This window comes from Platalea leucorodia (genome assembly GCF_965183815.1).
Source record: "Platalea leucorodia genome assembly, chromosome: 3".
Lineage (NCBI taxonomy): Eukaryota > Metazoa > Chordata > Aves > Pelecaniformes > Threskiornithidae > Platalea > Platalea leucorodia.
This window is the reverse complement of record NC_138825.1, coordinates 13,798,098-13,810,732: the sequence shown is the minus strand read 5'-3', so window position 1 is coordinate 13,810,732 and position 12,635 is coordinate 13,798,098. Positions and strand designations below refer to the sequence as shown.

Below are 12,635 nucleotides of genomic sequence, written 5' to 3'. Positions count from 1 at the left end.
AACACCCCCAGGTCCTTTTCCACCAGGCAGCTCTCCAGCCACTCTTCCCCCAGCCTGTAGCGTTGCATGGGGCTGTTGTGACCGAAGTGCAGAACCTGGCACTTAGCCTTGTTGAATCTCATACAGTTGGCCCCGGCCTGTCCAGGTCCCTCTGCAGGGCCTTCCTACCCTCCGGCAGATCGACACTTCCACCCAGCTTGGTGTCATCAGCAAACTTACTGAGGGTGCACTCGATCCCCTCATCCAGATCATCAATGAAGATATTGAACAGGACCGGCCCCAATACTGAGCCCTTGGGAATACCACTCGTGACGGGCCGCCAACTGGATTTGACTCCATTTACCACCACTCTCTGGCCTCGGCCGTCCAGCCAGTTTTTAACCCAGCGCAGAGTGCACTTATCCAAGCCATGAGCAGCCAGCTTCTCCAGGAGAATGCTGTGGGAGACAGCGTCAAAGGCCTTACTAAAGTCCAGGTAGACAACATCCACAGCCTTCCCCTCATCCACTAAGCAGGTCACCTTGTCATAGAAGGAGACCAGGTTAGTGAAGCAGGACCTCCTTTTCATAAACCCATGCTGGCTGAGCCTGATCCCCCAGTTGTCCCGCACGTGCCGCGTGATGGCACTCAAGATGATCTGCTCTGTGACCTTTCCCGGCACCGAGGTCAGGCTGACAGGCCTGTAGTTCCCCGGATCCTCCTTCCGACCCTTCTTCTAGAGGGGCGTCACATTTGCTAGCTTCCAGTCATCTGGGACCTCCCCGGTTGACCAGGACTGCTGATGATAAATGATGGAGAGTGGCTTGGCCAGCTCCCCTGCCAGCTCCCTCAGTATCCTTGGGTGGATCCCATCTGGCCCCATGGACTTGTGCACATCCAGGTGGAGGAGCAGGTCGGTGACGGCCACCTCTTCGATGACAACTGGGGCTTCATTCTGCATCCTATCTCCATCTCCCAGCTCAGGGGCCTGAAAAACCCAAAGATTACTAGCTTGACTATTAAAGACTGATGCAAAGAAGGCATTAAGTACCTCAGCCTTCTCCTCATCCTTTGTGGCAAAGTTTCCCTCCGCATCCAACAAAGGAGGGAGATTCTCCCTGGCCCTCCTTTTGTCGCCGATATATTTGTAGAAGCATTTTTTGTTCTCTTTAACGGCGGTGGCCAGTTTAAGTTCTAGCTGGGCCTTCGCCTTTCTAATCTTCTCCCTGCATAACCTCACAACATCCTTGTAGTCCTCCTGAGTCACCTGCCCCTTCTTCCAAAGGCGGTAAGCTCTCCTTTTTTTCCTGAGTTCCAGCCAAAGCTCTCTGTTCAGCCGGGCCGGTCTTCTCCCCCGCCTGCTCGACATACAGCACATGGGGAGTCTCAAAGGCGCAGGAGCAGGCCGTCCCTTCTTGAATAACATCCAGCCTTCCTGGACTCCTTTGCCCTTCAGGACCGCCTCCCAAGGGACTCTGTTAACCAGACTCCTGAACAGCCCAAAGTCTGCCCTTCTGAAGTTCAGGGTAGCGGTCTTGCTGACCCCCTTCGTTACTTCTCCAAGAATTGAAAACTCTATCATTTCATGGTCGCTGAGCCCAAGACAGCCTCTGACCACCACATCGCCCACCAGGCCTTCTCTGTTCATAAGCAGCAGGTCCAGCGGGGCACCTCCCCTGGTTGGCTTGCTTACCAGCTGCGTCAGGCAGTTATCTTCCGCACACTCCAGGAACCTCTGAGACTGCTTTCTTTCTGCTGTATTTCCAGCAGATATCTGGTAAGTTGAAGTCTCCCACAAGAACAAGGGCTAGAGATTGTGAGATTTCAGCCAACCGCTTGTAGAATACTTTGTCTGTTTCCTCATCCTGGTTGGGTGGTCTATAACAGACTCCCACCAGGATATCTGCCTTATTAGCCTTCCCTCTGATCTTTACCCATAAGCACTCAACCTTATCATTACTGTCATTGAGTTCTAGACAGTCAAAACACTCCCTAACGTACAAGGCTACCCCACCACCTCTCCTTCCTTGCCTGTCCCTTCTAAAGAGCTTGTAGCCGTCCATTGCAGCACTCCAGTTGTGTGAGTCATCCCACCATGTTTCTGTGATGGTGACCACATCACAGTTTTCCTGCCGCACACTGGCTTCCAGCTCCTCCTGCTTATTGCCCATGCTGCGTGCATTGGTGTAAATGCACTTCAGTTGGGCTATAGATCTCTTCTCCCACACAGGCATGCCACCCCTAGGCTCATCCCTAGCAAGCCTGGTTTTATCCCCTTCCCCCTTTGCATCTAGTTGAAAGCTCTCTCAATGAGGCCTGCTAACTCCTGAGCCAGAATCCTTTTCCCCCTTTGCGACAGGGGAACCCCATCTGTCTCCAGCAGGCCCGGTGCCATGTAAACTGCCCCATGATTGAAAAACCCAGAATTCCACTGCTGGCACCAGCCTCTGAGCCACATGTTAATGAGACGGGTCTTCCTGTTCCTTTCCGTATGCCTCCCAGCTACTGACGGGATGGAGGAAAACACTACCTGCACTCCTGATCCTTCAAGTAATCGCCCCAGTTCTCTAAAGTCCCTTTTGGTTATCTTTGTGCCTCTATCAGCTACCTCATCACTGCCAACCTGACCAACCAACAGTGGATAATAATCAGACAATTTTACCAGCCTAGGGAGCTTCCTGGTAATGTCTCTTATCCTTGCCCCAGGGAGGCAGCAGACTTCCCTATGGGATGGGTCCCACATCACTCCAAACCCTTTGTTTGTCGACCCTGTCTGTCACCCCCTCAGAGGGCTGCTGATAGCTCTCTTCCTCTCCTGTCGTTCCTAGTTTAAAGCCATCCTCACCAGGTCAGCCATCCTACTGGCAAAGATACCTTTGTCCTGCTTAGCAAGGTAGATCCCATCTCTCCCAAGCACACACTGATCCTCAGACAAGGTCCCGTTGTCATAGAAACCAAAACCCTGTTGCCAACACCACCTCCACAACCAACTGTTGATCTGCATTATCAGTGCCCTTCTCCTTACACTCTTTCCCTTTCTTGGCAGAGTTGAGGAGAACACTACCTGGTCCCCCATGCCCCTGACTATCGCCCCCAGAGCTTTGTAGTTGCTTCTGGTACTCTCTAGCTTGCTCCTGGCAGTATCATTGGTGCCCTCGTGGAAGAACAGCAAGGGGTAATAGAGGGTCAGACAAGCTTCAGCAGTCTCTCTGCAACATCTGGGATCCAGGCCCCTGGCAAGCAGGAAATTTCTCTAGATGACAGGTCAGGTCAGCAGATGGGTGCCTCTTCCCTGCAGCAGGGAGTTGGCCACTGCTATCAGTCACTGCTTCTTCTCAATTGTCTTGCATTGTTCAGGGTCAGTTGGCCCTTTGCTTAAAAACACATCTGGCTCCTCCTCAGCCTTGAGGGCAGTGAACCTATTTCATCGTGGTAAGCCTTTAGGTGGAGCTGGAGCTCTCCTTTTGGTGCCAGAAGTCACTAGCTTCCATTGTTCACCTTCCCCAGAGGTTGCACTTGCCATTCTACTGGACTCTGCTTGTGTCCACACTGTAGGTGGGGTTTAGGCCTCTTAAAGCTGTTAACCCCATTGAGCAACATTTAACATATATGAACACTATATGGAAAAACATATATAGTGAGCATTTTGTTTGAGACTTCAGATGTGCTGCAGCAGGATAATTCTGTTGATCTCGGGGGGGGGGGGGAGGGGGGGGGGGGTTGTGGTCCATTATAATCCCCAGATCCTTTTTCTGTTGCTGTTTAGTCAGTGTCCTCTGTTTTGTACTTGTGCTTTTGATTTCTCAGCAAAGCACTCTGCATCTGTCTTTGTTGAATTTCAGTGTTTTGGTTTCAAACTGTGTCTCCAGTTTGTCAGACCTACATTGACTTCTGACCTCAGCCTATTTTTTTATCTCTGTTCCCCCATCCAAGTCGTTAACGAAGATACTTGCAGGTATTAAAGCCATAACAAATCCACAGTAGGATCCTATCTGGAAAATGCTCTTGGCCTGACAGCAGACTGATGGTAATGGGGATATATACTCCAATGATGATTTTGCCTGGTTCTTATTTACCTAGGTTTTTTGTGAGAGTATCATACCAAACTGTGTCAGAATACAAGTCCAGTTCTGTCACATTAGAACCTTAGCCTTGGTACCTTGTTGCTGCCAGTTTTGGCCAGTGCTTTGCCTTGTCTGAGTATCTTGCTAGCCTGTTCACTGACACAACACATTCACATATATGCAAGTATCCTCCAAAAACCATGAAACACTTTTCCACTTAATGAATATTTTCCGTGTTTTATAACTGATGGAACTAGATTATGCATTTCCTGAAACAGGTTTGATGTTGTCTAAGAAAAAACTGTGCTTATGTCCAGTGTGCTCTGGGCAGCAGGCATCATTGGCCTTATTAAGAAGCGTAATGATAGATCAGTGTGTAAAATTTTGTAGATGAATTATATGTGTGTGTGAGAGAGGGAGACTTCATTATGTGCTCGCAACCTGATAACAAGCTGTAACATTATATGTCTATGCAAAATTGAGTTTTTAGGGATGGTATAGATAAAGATCTTGCTGATGTTACCTTAGTCCCTAACAGGCTTTTGTGCTGTACTCTGAGGGAAGGATTCATAGCAGCAGCAGGAGCTGGCTGTAATTTTAGAACAATTAAATGAGTTGTGGACATGCTACAGAACAAGATTTAACTTGAGGCAGGCTCTGGACTTCATGTCTGCCACCATTCCAGATCGTTCCTGTTGCTAGCATGTGCCGGCTGGATGGAAACTTCCAGGGTACTTCTGATTTGTGCTGCAGAATGTGCTTTTGGAGTGTGGACAGCTCTTAATCTTCATCTCTGACTTGATTTTACAATTAAAGTAGTTATGAGACTACTCTGCTAGCCACATTGATACATCTTTAAGCAGTGTAAATTAGTTCCTAATGTGAATTTTTAAGGGGAAATGCAAAACAGTTTGTCAAATACACTTATGCGGCTGTGAAGCCCAGCACTGATACCCTGTAGCTGTAATGAATAGGTATAAGAAATTACAATTATTCATAGTTTTCACATTAGACCATGGCATATGTAGACTGCCTTCGCTTAAAGTATAGAAGATTCCTTCTGTTTGCTGGTGGCATTACAGCTCTATAGTTATGGATGCTGAAGCCTCTTGCTTTGCATAATTACAGCTGGCAGTTTATTTCCAGTTCCTGTACAAAGGACTCAGGCAGCTATCTAAACACACGATCATAACAAAGCCTAATGTTTTAGTAGAAAAGGTAGTCACTGTTATACTTAAACATTCCTTTCTTGAATTTATTCCTAATCCCTGCAAAGTGGAGAAAAACCCCATATATAGTCAGGGTTACAAATGAGACAAGTGAAAATCCAAGTTAAAAAAGTAATGTAATATGAACATGTGAATGTGAAATTAACTCATCCCTTAGTGTGGATTTAAAGGGGATGTTCTATTTCCAAACTCCTGTTAGTGGCTAACCAGAAAATCTAAGGTAGATTGCCTGTAACAGGTTGTGTTAGTTTATAGGAAGGATGCATTTTAAATACTTCCTCTGGTTATGTTTGTATCTTTTTCAGTGTGAGAAAATTTGTTACATTTCAATGACCCTGTTCTCTTATATAGGCCTCTTTGAATTAAACTGCAGTAGGGTAGCCCGAGTGCCACAAACAAGTTAAAAATGTGTGAGCACAACTTTGTCTCCACAGCTGGAGTTTGCAGTTGGAATCCTTTCCTTTTGTGTTTGGAATAAATTTTGTTCAGTGACTGATGGACTAGTTTGCTGGCTTCTGAGTTTCATGTATTAACGATCTGCAGAAATGATGGGAGAAAAGCAAAAATAAAACTGCCACTTTAATGCTTTAAGTGACTGAAAATGAAACTTTGACAAACAGCCTTTCAGAGTTCATTCACATGTAATTGTGTCTGAAACTTGACTTGGTTTTGTAGCATAGAAAACAGTATTTTCTCAAATGGCAGAACAAATGGCTTTGGATGGGTATAGTTAAATTAGAGTTTAAAAGAAAAAGGGACATACTGGCACAATTAAACATGCAGCACTGGAACAGGGTTTTTTTCTTCCTCATTTATTCAGCAGCAAGACTGTCCCACAGAGTGGACTAATCAATAACCTGGCTTTTCAGCTTTTAAGATATATTAGGACTATTACAAACCGATTTTTAAAGATTAATAGAGCTAGGCCACATGAAACAAATTTCTCTGGGAAACAAGAGAGCAAAATTACACTCCTCAAAAAATAACTCCTTCATTAAAATCTGGCAGGTCTAAGAAACCATTTGCAATTAATGCAAATGTACTATAATTGTGTATTGGAGCTCTGTGATGGAGATGGATGCAGATGACATGCAAACCTCTGTTGTGTTTGTGGATTTTGAAATATGTTTGTCTCTCCTCCCCCCTCACCTACAAATTCCAACTTGTTACAATTACAAGCTTTTGTAATTTGGCCTGTGGTTTCCACAGACAAGTGAATGTTTTTGAATGATCTTATTGCTTTGAACAGTAAGCTGAAAGCAAATGAGTGTCACAACCCTATGTTCTTTAAGCTTGATTAAAATAATTGTTTTCTCTAGAAATATAATTTGCTGTCTTTCCAATGTAGTTTTAGCTCCGATGAGTCTGTTACCTGCTTTATTCCATTCCCTGTCCTTCACGTTGTGCCACTAATGTAATAACAAAGTGTAATTCGTGCCAGTGGCTGGGCCAGGAGAAAGGAAGTGATGTCTCTGCACAGTACCTTGATAATCTGTGCTGTCTTGCTCTCTTGATAGTGCATAGCATTCTGCTAGCTTTTGTAACCTGAAGAGGACAAACATAACTTTTTCATGGCTGGTGGCTTGTGGCTGTTATATTTTGCATAGAGTGTGAAGCTGGTGAATTGCTGTTGCTGGGTCAGGAGGCAAGTAACATGTTCACGTTTTGGACATAAACTGCAAAGTGTGAATTTGGTATAAGTGGGTGCAATGATGCCTTCCTCAATTTGCAAGCAGCTTCAGTCCCACTTTCACTGCTCAAAGCTTTGCTTACCAAGAGCTGAATAAAATAAAAATGTGGTAGGTTTTATTTGGCTACGCAAAGGCCTGTGAGCAGCAAGAGACACTAGTGCCAATGGGCACTCACCCTCTTTCCCAGCAGCTCTGTGTTTAGACCAGACTTTTCTGTTGGAGCATTATTGCGCACAGACTTACTTGGACTTCCCTTTTCCTTCCCTCCCTAATTTCTTTGCCTGCTCTGTCTGATAGAAGTCTTGAGGACAACCTCAGGCTTTAGGAAGGGACTGTAGGCCTCTCCTCCAGCAGCAGTCTCCCTGGGAATGAGAGAAACTGACATTGTTTCTACTGCAGGGTCCTTCTGGAAGGAAGCCCAAAGGACAGCAGTGCTTGAACATACCAGTTGTTTTGAGCAGCAACTTCACCATAGGAGACCAGTTTGAATCCCTCTATCATGTATATGAACCTGGACTTTAAAGTCAGATTTACCATCATTAGGAGTTACTGAAGCAGTCATTCAGCAGTTTGTCACCTGAAATTGCAAAGGAAGCAGTTTTGAAGCTATATAGGTATTGCTTTTTAGAAGAGACAGTCTTGGTCAGGATCTAGTTACATTTAGATCCTCTCCCCTTGTAATGGCTTCTTTTAATACTCTCTTAAGTAAACTTGTTGCCTTGCTTCTCTGCTAATATTTTTGGGGCGGGGGGGGGGGGGGGGGCGGAATTACTAGACTGTTATTTTTCTGCTGAGTGGGAGAAAGAAATTGCCTTTTGCTTGGTGAATGTTCCCAGGGTGGTGGGGTGTGTTTGTGGAAGATTCTTCTAAAGCTGCCAATGGTACTTCTAAGGAATACTACCTAAACCTGTGCTATTAAACAATTCTTCAAGTTGCATTTTTTATGTTTTTATGTTTTGAGTTTATAGGTGGTGACATTTTCATTTGTTTTTGCAATATGTTAAGTAAGTTATATTTAGTATAAAAAACCCATGATCTTTATGTTAGCATGGCTGCAAAGACTGGGAAGAATGGTCTTCCCAGAATGGTTTTGCCATTTTTAAGATATAATGTGTTCTAACATGCTAGGTAACAAAAATAACGAAGAGGTCTCAGTTCTCTTTTCTTCCTTAGCTAAGCTGTATGCTTACAAATAATCACATAATGCTAATTTATATGTTTTTTTTTTTTTCTCCAGGGTATGGTCTTCGTTGCCACCGAGCTATCATCACCATCTGCAAACTAATTGGCATTAAAGACATGTACGCCAAGGTTTCTGGATCCAAAAACTTGATTAACATTACCAGAGCACTCTTCAAAGGCTTGACACAACAGGTAGATTGCACTCTGAGTGGTTCTATACATTAGGTCAAGGGATAGAATGGGATTGATATTATAATAGTTTGTGGTCAAACAGTTTATATTCTCAGCTTAAAATGAAGTAATTTTCCAAAGAGCAAACAAATCAGCATGTGGGTAATTCCTCAGCAGTTGTATGAAGTTCTCCAGTCAGAAACAGCTGTAACTTTACCTGTTCCACAGCCAAGTGCCTCCAGGGGGCATGTGAATTTCTGAGCTTTCATTTGTAGTATTCTTGGTGACATTTGAAAAACCATAGGCAGAGGAAGTTGTGGCCCAGCTTTGGTTGCTGCTGCTTGTTTGTCTACATTCTAAGTTTTCACTGCCTAAGGACCCAATGTCACAGCTGTTTCTATCACTGGTATAATTAAGATCTCTGAAATAAGTCAGGGAGGTGGTGTCATTTCCTCTAACTCAAAGTGTGCACAGTGGAGATGTCTCTGTCTGAGCCAGCTGTCTGTAGTTGATAGAAAGAGCCAACATGCAACATTTCATCTGACTTCCTTTGAACACCAGCCTTAGGATAGGTCAGTCCTTGGAAGTTCCTGGTTATCTCATTTGGTCATAGAGTCTTGGTAGCTGCCAGGATTTAGCTGCTTACATTCCCAATATAGCCCTGCAAAGCTATAGCTGTCAAATCTGTCACTCTGTCCTAGCCAATGTTTTCAGTTTAGCCTCAGGAGGGGAGGGGGTTATGATCCTCTTTGCCTGATGAGATAGTTACAAATGCTTATCAGTATCTGAGGTTAATCAGACTTGAGGAAATCTGTCAATATATTTTCAATGCATTGCCTCTGAGAAATCTTCCACAGAATGAATAGAAGAACAGAAGGGCCTACTGTATAGACTATTGCTTTGAGAGGTGTGCACTTGATATATTCTCTTCACTGCCCTGAATGGGAAAAATTTCCTGCTCCCAGTAGACATGTATTCTGTAAAATCTGAGTGTTAACAAAACAACTTGTATGTGAGGAAGAGGTATAGTTGAAAATAATGTTAAATTCATATCATTATATTAGCTAATATTACCTGTCAGGGCAGTAATAAGCACTTTACTGTTGTCAAAGCAAAATTTATATCCATATAAAGACATAAGAACATTACTGCATGTTACTGACATGCCAATATGCATCCTTATTAGCAGGATTTGCCTTTTCCGGCCACGTCCTTTCCAGAAGCAAGTTCCTCCAGGATGATATTGTAATGCTAGTATATCTGCAGTCTAGCTACCTGAATTCCTGCTGCTTATGCAATTAGCTCATTTGAAACCCATGAGAATGAGCCTGATGAGTCATTTAATTTATGCAGTGTTTAAACTGTTTATTAGTAAATTACTTTTTTTTTTTCCTACCTCATATTCCATGTAGAGTTTGACCTGAAGTAAACCAACATTGTGCATCATTGCTTTGCATTGTCTTTCCTCTTTCCTACTCCCAGGAGACACACCAACAGTTAGCAAACCAGAAGAGTCTCTATGTAGTGGAGTTCCGGGAGGAGCAGGGCCCTCTGCCTATTGTTGTGGCACTGCCTGAGGGGACTGTCCGGGAGGATCCTGAGCCTGAAGATGAGGTTCCAGACACAAAGCTGGAATGGAGTGAGGTGAAAGAAGCTCAGGGAATGAAGAAATCTCCCTGGGCGAATGTCAGACGGACAGTATGGTAAAAGCTTCAGTTCCTCTGTCTCTTCTGCTCAGAGATGCAACTGGGAAAGCCCAACCCAAATGGACAAGTTGTCTAGGCTTACATTTCAAAGGAGGGCACCAGTAGCTCTCTCATGCCAGCCATATTGCTGCTCCCATTGCTACTATTCAGTAACACTGTTTGCTTTCCCACAATTCTTCTGACCACTGTTTGACTAGGCACGTTCAAACAGAAGCAGCCAGTGAACATGACTTTGACTTCAACCATGTATTTACTTGATTCCTGAAGATGATGTTTAATCAACAGACCCCATGTTTCTTTCACAAGATCTTGGGAAACTACTGAAAAGATAAGGTTATGGAAGCAATAAAGAATTCTCAGAATTAGTTCAGTGTGGGTTTGTTGGGGTCTCTTTTGCAAAATGCCAATGTCTGGGAGATCTTGAAGCAAGCAGTAGTGGGAGTTAATGTGTGCACTTTCCATCTCCCTCCCTAGGCTCACTCAGTATGGTGAGGGAACTGTAAAATCAGAAAGTAGAAGTTGTGTGTCTTCTGGGGGGGGGGGATGGGGAGCAAGGTGATGATGGGCAACAGCTGGAGTTGTGCAAACACTATTCCTGCAAGTGAGGGAATTCCCCAAATGAAGCAGAGCCCTAATATCTGAGGACAGCCACCCCACAGTCTCCCGGGAGATGTTGCAGTGTTTTGACTGGCATTGGAAGTCCAGTCCAAAACCTGCAATCCAGCGTTTCTTACAGTTCTCCTCTGCATATGTGCTGGGATAAGACCTAACTTCATTTTCTGCCAATTTGGTACTGAGCACAGTAGAGTCTTGGACCCTACCCAGAACTCAGAAAGTGCTACAGCTGTCAGAGGATTAAAGGAGAAAGAGACAGTCCATGATACACACAGCCTCTGACCAGAGATGGAGTAAACCCGTTCATGTAGCGGATCTCCAACTGAAGCACATAGAGGTACATGCTAGATGCTAGAATAACTCACTGGTTGGAGCATCCATCACCCAAGTCCCACCAGAAGATAAACAGACTCTGCATCCACATGCTAGGACACAATGCTCTACCTGGCAACTGCATGTTTTTGTCTTGGGCATGGCAAAAGAAACAGTGGAATTGAACCCAAGCAATGTTTTATCACATAATACTAGAGTAATCCAGGCTATAAAACAAGTCAGGAGTTAACTTCTTTGCCTCATGGTTTGTAAGTGCTTGTGATGGCATTTCTCTGTATGCTAAAAGATGCTTGTACCACCTGTTTTGTTAGTACAGGAGAAAATACCTTAGAAATACTTCAAGACCAGCCTGGGAATTTACATTTTAAATTCTGATGTTAAAGACATTTAGGAGCAATATTTTATAGTGATTTCAATGCAGGTTTCTAAAGACAGCAGTCGCTTATATACAAACAGGCATGGTGAATTTAATTGAGTTGTATCTCACCTTGGTAATGAAATTTCTAATTCAAAGGCCATGCCTGCTGAGCAGTTGGCTGAAGGCTTTATTCTGGTTTGCCAGCTCAATCTAAATCCACCTTGAATAGGATTGTAAAACGTTCAGTTTGCAAACTTTCTTGTAAGCAGCATATCACTACTGTTTGAGAATGTGTGCTAACATTTAGCTTGCATCTTACTGTTGAGCAAAATCAAGAATGAATAAACCTGAGCTGAAGGAATCAAATCTTGCTGCATTTAGATAACCTTCAGTTTGCCTCTGTCCTTGCAGAAGTTAAAGTCAGTTGGCTCTGCCACTGACCTGAAACAGCCTCAGCTTGGGTAGTAGAGAGCCTGAAGTTACTGACTGGATCAGCTGTTTGTCATTTGCTTCTCTGTGTTGCAGTGAGCAGATGGATCATGCCAGCATTTTCTTTCTTCTCAGAATCAGGAATAAGGTGTGTGTCAGTAGCAGGTGATTGCATCCACACTTGGAGATGTCCTGCTCCTTCCTTGCACTCTGTTCTTGCATTTCCTCACCCAACACATATGGGGAAGCCCCCCATATTCTGGCCTAAGAATGGTGATGGTGCCACAGGAGATCATACAAGGCCACTGCTGCACAAAAATTGGGGGCGTGGGTGATATCAAGGTCTCCAGCAATGCCCCATCTGCATAGTGGGATGAGATGGCAGAATTGGGCAGGCCCTTGTGTGATCTTGGGAAGGGCTGAAGAAAGACAAGCTGAAAGAAAGACAAGGGACAGGTCCTTAGCTAGCAGCACCCAATGCAGAGCAAGTTGTAAAGTCCGTCTCTCCCCAGCTGACCTGGACCTGAACACTGTTCCTTGTGCAACCCAAACAGATCTCACCACATTTTCCCAGCTCATGAGGTGCATAGGCCATCACTCTGCACAAGAGTCCCAGCCTGTCTTTTGTGAGTAGAGATCTGCAAACAGACATCTCCCTTGAACCCTTTTTGGTCACTCAATAATTTCTGTTGTCACTGCTAGTGCAGGGTAAAACACCATTCTCAGTGGATCTTTTCTCCATCAGCCAAAGCACGGGGAAGTGTCTGACTGATTTCTAGCTGGTGCCTCCAAGAAAATCCACACAAGCCTTACAGGTCCGTCTTGTGTGCTAGTAGAAATGAGGAGCTGCAAGGTAAGGAAGTGGTAGGGTGAATGTC

The 12,635-nt window shown here is 44.4% G+C and overlaps 1 protein-coding gene across 7 annotated transcripts in view; it reads left to right on the top strand.

The window, feature by feature from the left end:
- Positions 1-10,419, top strand: part of MRPS5 (mitochondrial ribosomal protein S5) — a 74,804-nt gene extending 64,385 nt beyond the window's left edge. For all 7 annotated transcript variants that reach the window (XM_082306655.1, XM_082306656.1, XM_082306651.1 and 4 more), the window contains 2 exons: positions 8,201-8,337; positions 9,799-10,419. In XM_082306655.1, the coding sequence (XP_082162781.1) occupies positions 8,201-8,337; positions 9,799-10,023 (362 nt within the window). In that variant the 3' untranslated portion in view covers positions 10,024-10,419. The remainder of the gene's footprint in view (positions 1-8,200; positions 8,338-9,798) is intronic.
- The last annotated feature ends 2,216 nt before the right edge of the window (positions 10,420-12,635 follow it).